Consider the following 16015-nt stretch of genomic DNA (forward strand, 5'->3'; position numbering starts at 1 on the left):
CAGACACAACGGAAGCCTTCCTTGATCTCTCACAGACCCTCTCCTTGGCGGTTTGCTGTGCCTCTGAGCTCTTTTTGTGTCCTGTTGACCTCTAACATGGCCCTTACCATATGACATTTAAATTGCTGGGAGATGTGTTTGTTCCCTTAACCTGACCATGAGCTCTTCAAGGACAAGGCAGGGTCCAAGGTCAAGGGCCGTGTCTCGGTCATCTTTGGATCCACTGCGTGCACAGCAGAGCCAGCCACACAGTGGACACTCAGTGTATACCACTTATTGAACTGCACTGAACACGAATGGAAAGAACACTGGTGGATTAATCCGCTCAGGCTGCCATAAGAAAACACTACAGATTGAGTGGCTCAAACAACAGACATTTATTTTCTGGAGGCTGGAAGTCCAACATTAAGGTACCAACAAGGTTGGTTTCTATTGAGGCCTCTCTTGTTGGCTTGCAGATGGCCACCTTCTGGCTGTGTCCTCACATGGCCTTTTCTTCTGTGCTTGTGTGGAGAGAGAGATTTGGAATCTCATCCTCCTCTTATAAAAAGATGCCAGTCCTGGGCACCTCCGTGGCTCAGTCGGTTGAGCATATGACTTCAACTCAGGTCACGATCTCACGGTTCGTCGGTTTGAGCCCCACATCAGGCTCTGTGCTGACCGCTCAGAGCCTGGACCCTGTTTCGGATTCTGTGTCTTCCTCTCTCTGTCCCTCCCCTGCTTGCGCTCTGTCTCTCTCCCTCTTTCAAAAATAAATAAGCATTTAGAAAAAAAAAAGATGCTAGTCCTACTGGATTAGGGTCCTACCTTTATGGCTTCATTTAACCTTAATTAGCTTCTTAAAGGTTCTATCTACAAATATTGTCACATGGGGGGGTGAGGGCTTCAACCTATGAATTTTGGGGACACACAGTTCAGTGCATAACAACTGGTGAACTTGAATTTAGAAGATAAGAGCTCAAGTACTAACTTTACCTGAACCCAGGTGAGAGCTTTTAGGCATCAAGTCCGTTATGTTCTAGGAACTTCAACTGCTATATCTGTGACCTGCGACCAATTTTACAGGGTTGTTGAGAGGCTGAAATGAGGCCATGGCTGGAAGACATTTTATGAACCATAAGTTCCTACACAATAATAATGACTTGCAGTTTACAATGTGATTCAAAATTCACCAATATCATTCAGCCTATGCTCAAGGAATCATGGTTACAGGCAGACCTAAAAAGGAAGTTTGTTTACAATCCATACCCACTTCTTACAGAAGGGATTCAAGACAGTTTCTGAGGAAAACTCTCTCGCATGAAAGGGCATTTACCTATCACTTCTCACAGAGGCTGCAGAAAAGTCCCAAGAAGCTGTTGATGAAATGAATGACCACCAGGAGAATCTGGAGGAGGCTGACGCACAGAAGGATGGAGAAGAAGGACACGTGCCAGATGACGGCTTTAGAAGGCTCCAGGCAGACAGAGTTCCAGAGTGAACGGTCATACAAATAATTCCTATCCCCAAAAATAAGGAGACCAGGGTTTGAGGAAAAAGAAATAAAAGCCAAATAAGCAACCTCGATAGAAACCTGGTGCCTCCCCCAGCCAAGGTCAAAGGACTAGACTTTTGAGGGTAACTATTGTTGCTGCATCTGCAAAATTCTGCGCATCTTCCCAGAGAAAGGAGATGCTAGAATGTGTGACCAAAAGGAGTTTGTGTGTCTTTCTGTCATCTTTCTCTGCCTCTGTGAAAAGACTCCATCCATTTACCTGTTATGCAAGTCTTTGAATGGGTAACCATATTTCCAAGCTTGCATCTGATTGAAGGATGAGGCATCGAACATGCATAAAGGGCCATCTTTCAGGGCTACACCAGAAGTGATAAAGCAAATCAAGGCTCCTAGAAAAGCCAGGCTACTGGACAGCAGAGCAGTGAGCATCTGTAGAGGGAGAGAAGAAGCCATAAGGTGAGATGGGGTGGTGACCAAGTGGTGGGGTGATGGGGACAAGTCTAACTTCTCTGGTGCTCAAGCTTCCCCCCATCATATCACATGGGGATAATTCTGCCCCTGGCACCTCCTTTAAAGGATACCCAAGGCAAAGGTGACTGATGTGGGGTCAGTGGTAGAGCCAGGAAGTGTGGGGGGTAGGGAGGGAGAGAAAGCACTGAGAAGGGGGAAGCAGTAGCACATGGACCTGGGTCTCCCTGACCCAGCAGGCTCTGCAGAGCTTCTCAGCAGGTTGGCATTAAAAGCTTTTATACTCAGACTGCAGCCATTCAGCCTCTGGGTTGAAGGGTTTGATTGTCATTTTGCATATGCCCACTTCTGACTCTTCTAAGGGAAAGCTGTGTTCTCAAAGGTTCCATACTCCCATCCCTGATTCCTCACTTTCTCAAATCAAGCAAGAAAGGAAGCAGGGGAGGAAAGAGGGAAGGAGGGGAAGAAAGAAAGGAGGGAGGGAGACAGAGAGAAATGACAGTCAACTCTGAAGTCACTCCAGTGCTGTCACTGCACTTTTCTAGTCTTTGTACCACTCACTTCCCTCCTAAAAGATAACAATGAGTTGGCAGGATTCTAGCTTGCTTTTTTTTTTTTCCAACTTTTTTTTTTTTTTTTTTTTTTTTTTTGGGACAGAGAGAGACAGAGCATGAACGGGGGAGGGGCAGAGAGAGAGGGAGACACAGACTCGGAAACAGGCTCCAGGCTCCGAGCCATCAGCCCAGAGCCTGACGCGGGGCTCGAACTCACGGATCGCGAACGGACCGCGAGATCGTGACCCGGCTGAAGTCGGACGCTTAACTGACTGCGCCACCCAGGCGCCCCTCTAGCTTGCTTTTAAATTGGCTTCTTTCTCAGGATACTAGGTCATTTTCTCCCTTGCAAAGAGTACATATTTTAAATTTTTAAATAAAAAAAATATATATGTATGTATATATATGTATATACATACATACATGTATATATACATATATATACATACATATGTATATACATATATGTACATACATATATACATATATATAGCTTTTATACAGAATCACAGAGTCATTTTATGTCAAGCCAGTTTGGAGCTTGGGAGGGGCCAGGGAAAGGCGCATGGTCAGTTTTGACTCTAAGTTAAAGATTCGAGGTGAACTAGTCTGATGGAAGCCTAGGACAGTGGTTCTCAAAATGTGATCCCTGTCCTGGCAGCATCACATCACCTGAAAACTTGTTAGAAATGCACAATTTCCCGCTTCACCCCACTCTGAATCAGAAAATCTGGGGGTGAGGCCCAACAATCTTTTTTTTTTTAATTTTTTTAATGTGTATTGATTTTTGAGACAGAGAGAGATAGAGCATGAATGGGGGAGAGTAAGAGAGAAGGAAACACAGAATCTGAAACAGGCTCCGGGCTCTGAGCTATGAGCACGGAGCCCGACATGGGGCTTGAACTCACAAACCGTGAGATCATGACCTGAGCTGAAGTCGGACGCTTAACCAACTGAGGCACCCAGGTGCCCCCCTGGTTTTGGTTTTAACAAACCCTTGAGGGATTCTGATGCAGGCTTAAGTCTGAGAGCTACCCACTCGCCTAGGGGAAAACCAGGAGAGACTGAGAACAGATTGTGAATGAAATGCGTGGGTGTTGATATTTAATTCTTTAGCATATAATTCTGAATCAGAGGCATTCCCAGTACATGGGCCGCAGATAGCAAAGCAGGCTGTAGAGTTACTGCAAGGAGGCCACAAGTTCATGTGTCTGAGACTGAATAAGCAATATATCTTATACTATGTATGTACTGAGATTTTTCCGAAATGCCACTGTAATTAATAAGTGCAGATTTATTCTGGGCCTCAGTTTCATTATCTGTAAAATGGAGGGGTTAGACTAGAATCTAGTCATTAGATGATTTCTGGAAATTTTTCCAACTCTAAGAAAAGTTACACAAAATAGCCAGGAAATTTTCTATCAGACACATGATTGCAGTGCACTTAAATCGTGTCCATATTGTTCAATAGGCTAAAAATAACAGTAACAGTTCCTACATGTTTATAGACATTTCTGGCTCATTAAACACCTACTCTGTTGACTTGATCCTGTTCACTCCCATTTTACAGAGGAGCACCTGAGTCTCAGAAAGGTTAAGGAAGTTGCCCGATAGCTTAGGATTATTAAGGGATACAGTAAGCACCTGACTTCAAGCCCCAAGACTGACATCGCCTCTTTACCACTCTGCCTGTAGAGTGACAGAATGTAGGGATATTCTAGGTGTGAGAAGAGTAGAATCTGGTGCTTACACTTTGACAGGGCCCACTTTCACTGAAGCAGCCATATCTCCAGCCCGTCAAGGAGATGAGGGTAGCTGCAATGAGTACCTGGGAGAGGAGAGAAGAAAGGTAAAAAGAGATTGGGTAATTGACATTTCTAGCTGCCACCTGTGGCTGTTGAAATAGATTGGCTGGGCACCTCACATGGACTTGATTATCCTATCTTTCCCAGAGGGTTTGGCTTTGACTATCAGGACCCAGTTGGGTGACTAGCCTGATCTGCCTCTCTGGCCGGCAACGTTTACCCCTGGCCTGCTAGTCCCGAGCCAAAGTTCAGCCACAAGACTTGACAAGTCTTCCTAGAGTCTCCTATTCCTCGGAACTGATACACAACTGAGACCAGCTTGCTAGGTCAAGCATTCTTTTTTTTTTTTCTTTAAGATTTTATTTTTGAGTAAATCACCCAACATGGGTCTCGAACTCACCCTGAGATCAAGATGGCACATGCTCTACCCGTTGAGACAGCCAGGCACCCCCAAGATCAAGCATTCTTGCAAGGAACCAAAACATGACTCCCCTACCACCTCCCTGTTCCACCCCAAGGCGTGTCTGGCAAAGTCACGCCTGGGGAACTCAGAACACTTACCATGAGGCCTCCTCCCCAGAGCCCAGAGCCCAGCATGGCTTGCTTGCCAATGAGGCCTCTCAACAGGTAGCTCACATCCCAGTTAGGAAAGAGGAGCACTGTGTTGGCTCCAGCAGCAAACAGGGCAGTGGTCCCGAGGCTCAGCCCCAGGATGCGGGAGCAGGTCCGTGAGCATGCCATCACACCAGGAGAGGACAGCATCCTGGAACCAATGGACGGAGGGTCATGGTGGCTCTGCTGCTGGGAGCATCAGGAAGGAGAACACTCATAGCAAGGGTGGGGTGGGGGAGACAGACTACAGATACTATGACCTCCCGGGGTACAGATCAAGAAGAGCCAAGGAACCTGCTTTGAAACGCTGCCTTTTATAAATATGCCCCAATGGGTAGGATTTAATTGCTCCATTTTCTGCCAACCCCCACTCACATGCACACACTCCTCATCCCCTCATGTTTTGCTGTACCTCTGTTACAGCTAGTGATTATTTCTATTTGATACAGAAAAAAATGTTTAAAGGTGTCACCCTCTCTCTTTAAAAAATGCCATTTTAAAGATGTCTACTCTTACCACTTCCATTCATTATTGTGCAGGAAGTGCTATCCAGTGCAATAAGAAAATAAAAAGCAAAAGCCATACGGATAGGAAAGAAAGAAGTAAGGTAACATGATTATCTATATAGAAAATCCAAAAGAATCGGGGAGCCTGGGTGGCTCAGTCAGTTGGGTGCCCGACTTCGGCTCGGGTCATGATCTCATTGTCTGTAGGTTTGAGCCCTGCATCTCCACATCAGGCTCTGTGCTGACAGCTCGGAGCCTGGAGTCTGCTTCGGATTCTGTGTCTCCTCTCTCTCTCTCTCTGCCCCTCCCCTGTTCAAGCTCTGTCTCTGTCTCTCTCAAAAATAAATAAATATTTTAAAAAATTAAAAAAAAAAAAGAAAATCCAAAAGAATCTATCAAAAAGTTACTAGAACTAGTAAGTGAGTTTAGCAAGTCACAGGATAAGAACTTAATACACAGGGGTGCCTGGGTGGCTCAGTCTGTTAAGCATCTGACTTTGGCTCAGGTCATGATCTCATGGTTTGTGAGTTCAAGCCCCCATCAGGCTCTCTGCTGTCAGCAAAGAGCCTGCTATGGAACCTCTGTCCCACTCTCTTCTGCCCCTCTCCCACTTGCACGGGCTGTCTCAAAAATAAACATTAAAAAAATTTTTTTAATTGAAAAAATTAATATACAAAGATTTTGTTGTATTTCTATACACAAGCAATGACAAATTGAAAAAATTAAACAATATCATTTAAATAGCATAAAATAGGGGCACCTGGGGGCTCAGTCAGTTAAGCATCCAACCCGTGATTTTGGCTCAAGTCATGATCTCACGGTTTGTGAGTTCAAGCTCCACATCAGGCTCCATGCTGATAGTGCAGAGCCTGCTTGGGATTCTCTCTCTCCCTCTCTCTCTCTGCCCTTCCCTCCCTCACTCTCTCTGTCTCCTGTCTCTCTCTCAAAAATAAATAAATAACTTTAAAAGATTAAAGATAAATAATGGCATAAAATAGAAAATACTTATGGATAAATTCAACAAAATATGTGGAAGACCTGTGCACTAAAAAGAACAAAAGATTCCCGAGAAAAATTAAAGACCTAAATAAATGGAGAGATATACAACATCCATGGGTCAAAAGACTTACTCTCATTAACTGTCAATTATCTCTAAATTGATGTTTAGTAGAGGCATTTGGGTGGCTCAATCTGTTAAGCATTCAACTTCAGCTCATAACCTCGCAGTTCTTGGGGCTCTGTGCTGACAGCTCAGAGCCCGGAGCCTGCCTTGGATTCTGTGTCTCCCTCTCTCTCTGCTCCTCCCCTGCTCCCTCTCTTTCTCTCTCTCTCTGTCTTTCAAAAATAATGGATTTTTTAAATAAACATTAAAAAATTAAAAAAAAATTGATGTGTAGATTCAATGCAATCTCAGCCAAAATTCTAGCAACATTTTGTTGCAGAAATTAACGAACTGAATCTCAATGTAGATGGAAATGCCAAGGTCCTAGATTAGCCAAAACAATTTTGAAAAAGAACAAAGTTGGAGTACTTACACCATGTGATTTCAAGACATTATAAAGTTACAGTAAAGATACAGAAAGTAAAGTGCTGGTGCATAAAGACATACAGACCACTAGAACAGACTAGAGAATTCAGAAATAGACATACACAGATATGAGCAAATGATTTTTGAAAAAGATATTATTTCAGTGGGAAAACGATAGTCTCGAACAGTGCCGTGACAATCTATGTGCAAACAATATATATATTATATTATATCATATATATATATGATATATATATATATATACCATGACTATTACTGTAAACCATATTTAATAGTTAGAAATGAACCATAGGCTTAAACTTACTAAAATTTTAGAAGAAAACAAAGGAGAAAACATTGGGACTTGAGTTAGAAAAAGACTTATTAGATAAAACACAAAAAGTACAACCCATAAAAATGAGAAGTTAAACTACTTCAAAATTAATTTGTTCTACAAAAGACACCATGAAGAAAATAAAGAAGCAAACCACGGACTGGCAGAAAATATTCACAACATAAATTTTGTAAGTGTGTATGTGAATACGAGTGCATACACATCTGATAACACACTGTAACTAGATTATATGAAGAACTCTTACATCTCTATAATAATGAGACAGGTTGATTTAGAAAATGGCAAAAGGATTTAAACAGATATTTCATTCCATCTCACAGAAGAAGATGTATGGATGACAGCTAAGAACAAGAAAAGATGCTGAACATCATTAACATAAGGAAACACAAATTAAAACTAAAATAAGATCCTACTGCAGACCAAGCAGAATTGCTTCCGTTAAAAGGTTGGACTACACCAAGTATTGGGGGGGATGTGGAGCAACCAGAACATTCATATGTAGCTGGTGAGAATGCAAATGGTACAAACCACTTTGTATTTTATTTTGTTTGTTTTTAAGCCTACTTATTTATATGAGAGAGAGAGAGACAGAAAGAGAGAGAGAGAAAACACACAAGTGGGGGAGGGGCAGAGATAGAGGGAGACAGAATACCAAACAGGTTCCGCACTGTCAGCATAGAGCCCGATGCAGGGCTCAAACTCAGAACCAAGAGATCATGACCTGAGCCAAAATCAAGAGTCAGTCACTTAACTGACTCAGCCACCCAGCGCCTCCCCCCCCACCCCCCCACCCCACCAGACCACTTTGTAAATTAGCTTGGCAGTTTCTTATAAAGTTAAACATTTAACTTACCAAATGATCAAGTAATTCCACTTCTACATGTTTATCCAAGAGAAATGAAAGTACACGTCCACACAAAGATTAGGACTTGAATGTCCATAGCAGCTTTATTCATAACAACGACAAGTTAGAAAAATGGGAACAACTTAAGTGTCCACCAACAGATGAATGGATAAACAAAATGTGGCATGTGCATATAATGGAATATTATACAGCCACGAAAAGGAAAGAAGTTCTGAAGCATGCTACAACATGGATGAAACTTGAAAACATTATGCTAAATGAAATAAGCCAGACACTGAAGGATAAATATTGTATTATTTCACTTACATGAAATATCCAGAGTAGGCAAATTCAGAGAGACAGAAGTAGATTAGCGGCTACCAGAGACTGAGGGTGGAGGAATGCGGAGTTATTGTTTAATGGTTACAGAGTTTCTGTTTGGGGTGATGAAAGAATTCTAGAAATAGATAGAGGTAATGGTTACCCAATATTTTGAATGCAATAGATGCCACTGCATTGTGCACTTTAAAGTGTTTAAAGTAATAAATGTTATGATATATACATGTTACCATAATAAAAAAAATTAACTGAAAATGAGAAATAACTCAAATGTTCATCAATAGGTGAATAAATAAATTGTGGTATATCCATTCAACTGAGTACCTCTACCAGGCAATAAAATACGAGGTTATTGTTTTTTTAATTATGTAACAATGAACTTGAAAAATTACATGTCTCAACTAGATAAGGTGAAAAATGCCACCTAGGCACCTTTACTTATAGCCGTTTCTCCTTTTTACATTTTCACTGATACATGCGCTTCTTGTTGTTTTTCTAAATGTGAATTAGAATAAGGCTAGTGAGATTTGGTAGACTCCTGTCAATGCGGATCTGAAAAATATCAGTGCTTTGACATTCCGAAGAAGTTGCCTGTGCTGCTTTGCAATTTAGCTGAGTCCATGTCACCGTGAGGCTCTTGACACTCCCCTCCTAACACATTACTTTGCACATAATCAGAAAATATGTGTGAATCAGGGACCCGCTTCTCTCTTTGACACACATACATACATATACATACATAATAAAATATCTCAGAGTTTAAAACATTAAACACAATGTATATACTTATAAGTTCTATGGAAAAGCTAAGCAACATCCGTATAAATACAACCAGCTTACAAAACGGGTCGCTACCACTAATATTATTGAAGCCCTATGTGTGCCTATTGATCCTACCCTTTTTCTAGATTCCTTCCTAGGAAAGACTATCCTACATTTTTTGTCATACCTTTTTAAAAAAAAATTTTTTTTTTAAGTTTATTTTGAAAGAGAGAGAGCACGCACGCAGCGTAGGGGCAGAGAGAGAGGGGAGAGAGAATCCCAAGCAGGCTCTGCACTGTCAGCACAGAGCCCAGTGTAGGGCTTGAATTCACAAACCACGGGATCGTGACCTGAGCCAAACCCAAGAGTCAGGCACTTAACCAGCTGAGCAACCCAGGCACCCCTATCATACCTTTTCAAAAACAGCTTTGTGAAGTGCCTGGGTCACTCAGTCGGTTAAGCATTTGGACTTTGGCTCAGGTCATGATCTCACGGTTCGTGGGTTCAAGCCCGGCTCTGCACTGACAGCCTGGAGTCGGCCTTGGATTCTGTGTCTCCCTCTCTCTGCCCCTCTCCCACTTGTACTCTGTCTCTCTCTCAAAAATAAACATTAAAAGAAAAAAACAGTTTTACAACTTACAAAGTCAGTTCTTAAAAACAAAAACTTGATTGGCCCAGCATTTTGTATTTGCCCGGCTGCAGCTCATGGTAAAGAGTTTGGTGCCAGACACAGCGCTGAGCAGGCCTTTGCATTGGGGGTTATGTTCCTGTGCCCTTCCCATCATTCCCCAACCCCTGCAGCCCCTAGGGACCTTTGCTTCCCCTAATCTCAGAGCCCAAGCTTGCCTCTTGCAACTCTTCCCAAGGGAGAACTTCCAGCTGCAGGGGCTAGTGTTTAGGGTGGAGAGTTGTCTCATTGTGTGCCCTTGCCCCAGGGTATTTGCTCCTTAAGCCATTTTTCTCACAGTGAATAAAGAACTTGCCCCTGGATGAAAGTAAGTTCAGGCCTCCAGGGAGGGGAGAGGGAGTTGGAGGTAGCGTATGGGGGAACAGTGACCCTTAACCCAGGGATGGGAGGAAGCTGGAGGGAAGTGGGGACCGGGGATCAGGAGGGATGCTGTGGTTTCTTCCCCCTGCCCTCTCCCAGCGGGCCCACTGCAGGAGGCCTCTTTTCCTGAAGTACTTGCTGCTGCAGCCTCGGGCCTTTAGGGTGATGAGCTGGCCCTGCTGTCGGGAGACAGGGCACCGGTAGGAAAACAGTTCTCCCCACAGTCTGGCCACCAACCTTCAGGATGTAAGTGCGTGTCTGCGCAGCCTCCCTCCCGGACTGTTCGGTCATTGAGTGCAGGGCTCTCAGTGTGTCCGTGTTGGCTCGAATTAACCCCTCAGGGGCGTTAGCAAGTAACTTTAACCCGCACCCCCTCCCAGAGAACTGACATCTTGTCAAGGGCCCAAGTAAGGACCAGTGTGTGGTTGGACTTTCAAGCATGCGCTGTAGACCACGGGCTGGGAGGAGGTTTTGTTCAGGAATTGGTTGGGCCACCTTTGAATCCACCTGTGACTAAGGCCTGTCTAGACTTAGATAACCACCCCCCTCCCGCCCGGACGATCCCTTCTGTGGAAATATTTCTATCAGGAAAGAGGTTTGTAAAGGAAACTAAAATAATATAAACACGCAGAGGGAAAATTAAGAAGTTGAGCACGGCCTTTGGGATGAGTGGAATTCAGAGAATCCTGGCCGTCCACTAATCTTCTAAAAAAGCATTTGCTGGGCTGCCTCAACTAATTCAGATTAGTTTCAATTTCACTCCTTCTCCCTGACTCTGTTCCCCAAGAAATCACAACATTCTGAGAAACATTTCCACAACTCTGAGCCAGAAATTAGCAAAGAGTTTGGCCAATTTGATCTCTGAAGAGAGAAGCAGGTTCATAAAGTGAAACCTTAAAACCAGGCTTTCGGCAGGCCCTGTTTTATTTTTATTTATTTATTTATTTATTTATTTATTTATTTTTAACGTTTATTTATTTTTGAGACAGAGAGAGACAGAGCATGAATGGGGGAGGGTCAGAGAGAGGGAGACACAGAATCTGAAACAGGCTCCAGGCTCTGAGCTGTCAGCACAGAGCCCGACGCGGGGCTCGAACTCACGGACCGCGAGATCATGACCTGAGCCGGAGTCGGCCGCTTAACCGACTGAGCCACCCGGGCGCCCCGGGCAGGCCCTGTTTTAACCTGTGATCCTGGCCGGGTAAACAAATCACTGGCCAGATGTCTAGGCAACAATAGAAGTGATCCGCTAAGTCATATGAAGGAAAAGACTGCATATTCTCTGTGTGTCTATCTACCTCACTCATCACCCCGACAGCCTTTTCTTTCATTCCTTCAGCAGTCAATATTTATTAAGTGTAAGTGACTGCTTTCTGGCAGTCACGATGCTAGGAGCTGGAGATACCACGGCGAATCAGAGACGGTCTCTTCTCTTGAGGAGCTTAAAGCCGAATGGGAACAATGACAGGGCAATAAACAGGTGCTGAGCAGAGGCGTCCAACCAAAGGTGTAATGGAAGCACACCAGGGACCGCCTAATCTTGTCCTGCAGAAGTGAGGTAACACCTTCTGGAGGAAGTGCTGACCAAGCTAAGACTTCACAGACAACGAGGCATTAGGCAGGCAAAGTTGGCGAGGAAAAGTATTCTAAGCATGTGGAGAAGCCCAAAGTTGACAAACCGAGGCAAAGAGAAGTGACGTGAATTGTCTGAAGCCACACAGCTGCTCTGTGGCAGAGCCAGGTCTCATTCGAGTTGGAAGTTTGTGCCCTTAACTGTTAGGCCATACTGTTCCCTGGCTATCTCCTCACTGAGCCCTTTCATCTGTGCTTACCTGCATCCAGTGGCAAGAATCAGGATGGGAGACAAAGAAGCTGGAGAAGGGCTCTGTCTTCAACGTAGGCCTGTGCTCCCACAGCCCCGGCTGGGACTGTGACTCCTGCAGGGCAGGCCAGAGGCTCCCGTTTCAGGACCCTCCAAGAGGGCAGGGTGGCTCTGTATATATGGAGAGGTCACCCAGGCAAGCGAGTCTGTGAGTGTGCATGCGCCCCCACACCACTGCCCACAGGCCTCCATTGAAGGAGTTTTCTCTTCTTGGTGAGCCCTCTCCTGATGACCCACCCTCTACTCATTCTCATGTGACCTTAAGGAAGGAACCAGGAGCCATGGCCTCGTGAGCTAAAGTGTCTCAATGAGTCAGACAAGAACCCGTGAGAAATACCTTATCCTCCCGTCTTGCTCAAGCAGCAATACTTTTTCACATACTAGCAGCCCTTATCTTTCACTCATTGCAGAATTGGGGCTCTTTGGAAAACCAGCACTGGACAGAGCAGCCACCATGTTTTCCTTATCACCCTCCTTACTTTGCTGACTGGATATGTTGCATGGTTCCTTTACTAGCCTCCTAACTTTCTTGTTCAAGCCCCAGGCCACCATCATCTTGTAGCAGTCACACGAGAGTGCTGAGCATTTTGTGGTGCTCTCTGCATGGGAGATCTCTCACCCCCTTCTGACACTCTCCTATTCAAGATTCAGTTCAATCATCCCCAGGGAAGTCTTCCCCGATTTCTTCACTCAGAGTTAGGCACTTCTTTCTCTATGTTCTCACTGTACTTTATTATTTTTTAAACTGAGGTGTTCTATACACACAATAAAATATGCCACACTTTTATTTTTTAAAAGATCTTTTTAAAATAATCTCTACACCCAATCTGGGGGCTCAGACTTACACCCCCAAGATCAAGAGTCACATGTTCCACCAACTGAGCCGGCCAGGCACTCCCACAAATCTTAATTATAAAACTTAATGAATTTGTACATGTGTACCCAGGGTAACTGGGTCATTACAAATCAAGATACGGGACATCGCCAAAATCTCCAGAAGATTCTAGTATGTCCCCTCTCATCATTATCCCTATCCCCAGTGTATTTATTTTGGCTTTTATCACCAATTAGCTTTTGGCTATCTTTGAATTTCATATAAATGGAATCATATAGTGTGCACTTTTTTGTGTCTGGTTTTCTTCACACAATATTGTATATATAAGATTCATCTTTCATATAATTCATTCTTTTTTATTATTCCATTATATGGAATTATGTTACAATTTGTTCTACTTGTTGATGGACATTTAAATTATTTCCAATTTTTACCTATTATAGATAATGCCACTATAAATATTCTTATACATGTCTTTTGGAAAACCTATGCACTAATTTTTCTAGGGAATATACCTAGGAGGGGGATTGCTGGGTCATAGGGTAGGTGGATATTTAATTCTAGTAAATGATATTGTTAGTAGCCCAAAGTGGTCCTGCCAGTTTGCACCTCCCAGCAACAGTGTGTGAGTTCCAGTTACTTCCCATTCTCACCAACATTTTTAATTTTAGGCATTCCAGTGGTTTAGTAGTTTCTCATTGTGGTTTTAATTTGAATTTTCTTGATGAGTAAGCACTTTTTATACACTTACCCGGCCATTTGGAATTCCTTTTTTGAGAAGTGCCTGCTCAAGTCATTTGCTCAGTTTTTATTGGTTCTTTCTTACTAATTTGTGGGAGTTCTTTATAACTCCAGACATGACACCTTTGTCAGATGTATGTATTATGAATGTTTCCTCTCGTCTGTGGTTTGCTTTTCTGCTAATGATGACACCTTTTGATGAAGAGAAGTTCTTGATTTTAATTAAGTCCCATTTATCAATCTTTTCCTTTACGGTCACTGCTTTTTGTTGCCCACTTCCAACAGCGTTTGATTTACCTGTGCTGTTTTTATGCCTCTTCTCCCACAACTGTGAGATCCCTGAGGGCAGAGGCTGTATCTTACTCTGTTCTGTATACCCAGAACCTACCATAGAGCCTAGAACTTGGTAGGAGTTCAGGAATCACTTGGTTAATGAATTAATTCATCCACCAGACCAAGTAACACACAGTCTCTGTGCACAGATTTTACTTCTAATGATGAAAACAAATAATCCTGAGAAAACCGTTGATGCATGTATATGAGAAGGGATAATTATAACAGACTATTACATTTTTTTAAAACTACATACGAGCTGCTTTCTATGTATGCAGATGTACATGTGCCTGAAGACAAGCTGGTAAATAACTATTGGAAAGTTCATTAAATAGAACCAGTTTTCATTTTCACTGCAAAAGGGAACCATTTAGAACCTAAATGAATTCTTGTGTCTTTCCAGAGAACTGAATTTTGATAAAAGATACTAGGCTGAGTATTCACAAAGCTTTATAGTAAGAAGAAACATTTATTCACCTTATACAACACATGTACAAACTATCTCATTAGATCTTTACAACAGACTTACAGCAAATAAAATACATGTTAGGTTAGCTTTATTATGCAGATGAAGAGATTCTAGAGCAGAGGAATTTGACTTGCTCAGAGTTAACAGTGAATGAGATTGGGGAAATGATCCTGTTATCTGACTGTACGCTCTACACAATTCCACACACTTCATGCTTGAGTTTTTTTTTTTTTTTTTTTTTTTTTTGCCCCCAACCCAGATTCCAACCATCTTAAAGTATTTCTTCTTAGAGGCAGTACTGTGGTGCTTTGGCACCTAAGGGACCTGGGTCTCAATTCCTGTCACAAATACCTATTAGCTATGTGAACTTGAGTGGTTTACAGAGCCCCAGTAATAATCTGGGCCTCAGTTTTTCATTTATGAAACGATGCCTACCTTGTAAGTTTATTTTGAACATTAAATAAAATGTGAGATGCCTAGAATGAGTTAGTCCCCTCCCGCTGTTCTTGGATCTCAGCTTAGCAAAAGGATTTTATATGCATTATCTGTTAGAAACCTGTTACTTGGGCCATTAGAGTGATCTGATGGCTAACTGCCAGATCTCGCTCAGATTTTTAGAAGGGGTCTCTGTTCCCAACTCAATGGCTTATCTAACAGCTGACACTCTCATATGGGTATCATTAAAATGGTGCTTGTGGAGCAAAGGGAAGTGATGGAATTTGGCTTTAACCCTTGAAAGAAAGTACCAGACTTCTTTGGGGCTTATGATAGCAGCTGTAGGTTTTTGTTCCTTAGGGTAAATGTGTCACACTTCAATGAGTAGTCTTTTAGAAACGGCATACTTGCAACAGTTTTACTTAGTAAGGCCAGCTTTAGTTCAATTCTTCACGTCCCTGTAGGAAGCCTCTATGGTAACGGAGGTCTGGACACTGCCACAAAAGAACTACAGCATTACCTTTTTACCGATGTGTTAATAACCTTAGAATTTGGCTCCACTGGAGACACACCTACTAGTTACCACTTTGGTGGTGACATTTCTAGGGAGAAGCAGATGGGAGTCTAGGAAAGGCACACATTAAGAACGGGGCTTGGGTGGGAAAATAATTTGCCTAACGCCATAAACCAAGACTGAAAGGCTTAGGAGAACAGCAGAGACAGATGTTCCATTCTGAGGGATACTGGGGGGTCTGGAGGTGGGGTCTGAGCAAGGAATAGAGGAAGCTGAGAGCATGGAATTCACTGGCAGAGGGAAGGGGAAAAGATGATGACCATCAGGCCAGTCTTCCCCAAATAAAAGTGACAGACTATCAGCTTCCTTGTGGGTGGGCTCCGATCTCAACCGACAGCTGACTAAACAGGAGAGCACATTCCCTTAATTGGAGAGAGAAAAAAAGGAAGATAGATGTTGAAAGAATTGCCATTCATACCAGTCCACTGAA

General features: G+C 43.1%; 1 protein-coding gene across 1 annotated transcript; it reads right to left on the reverse strand.

Moving 5' to 3' along the window:
- Positions 1-367: 367 nt before the first annotated feature.
- TM4SF19 (transmembrane 4 L six family member 19) lies at positions 368-12623 on the reverse strand. Its single transcript, XM_015085759.3, has 5 exons — positions 12149-12623; positions 4884-5085; positions 4268-4345; positions 1755-1924; positions 368-1499 (listed from the first exon to the last, which is right to left on the reverse strand). The coding sequence occupies exons 2-5, from the start codon at positions 5082-5084 to the stop codon at positions 1319-1321; spliced, it is 630 nt and encodes a 209-aa protein (XP_014941245.1). The 5' UTR covers position 5085; positions 12149-12623; the 3' UTR covers positions 368-1318.
- Positions 12624-16015: the final 3392 nt, after the last annotated feature.

The sequence above is a fragment of the Acinonyx jubatus genome, chromosome C2 (assembly GCF_027475565.1).
Source record: "Acinonyx jubatus isolate Ajub_Pintada_27869175 chromosome C2, VMU_Ajub_asm_v1.0, whole genome shotgun sequence".
Taxonomy (NCBI): Eukaryota; Metazoa; Chordata; class Mammalia; order Carnivora; family Felidae; genus Acinonyx; species Acinonyx jubatus.

Bases quoted from the DNA above. Each gene is read 5' to 3' on its own strand.
- TM4SF19 (XM_015085759.3), bottom strand. From the start codon at position 5,084: ATGCTGTCCTCTCCTGGTGTGATGGCATGCTCACGGACCTGCTCCCGC. The intron at 1,925-4,267 runs GTAAGCACCAGA...CTCCCTCTACAG, and splicing joins AAAGTGGGCCCTGTCAAAGT to ATGCTCACTGCTCTGCTGTC. The intron at 1,500-1,754 runs GTAAATGGATGG...TTTTGGGGATAG, and splicing joins TTCAAAGACTTGCATAACAG to GAATTATTTGTATGACCGTT.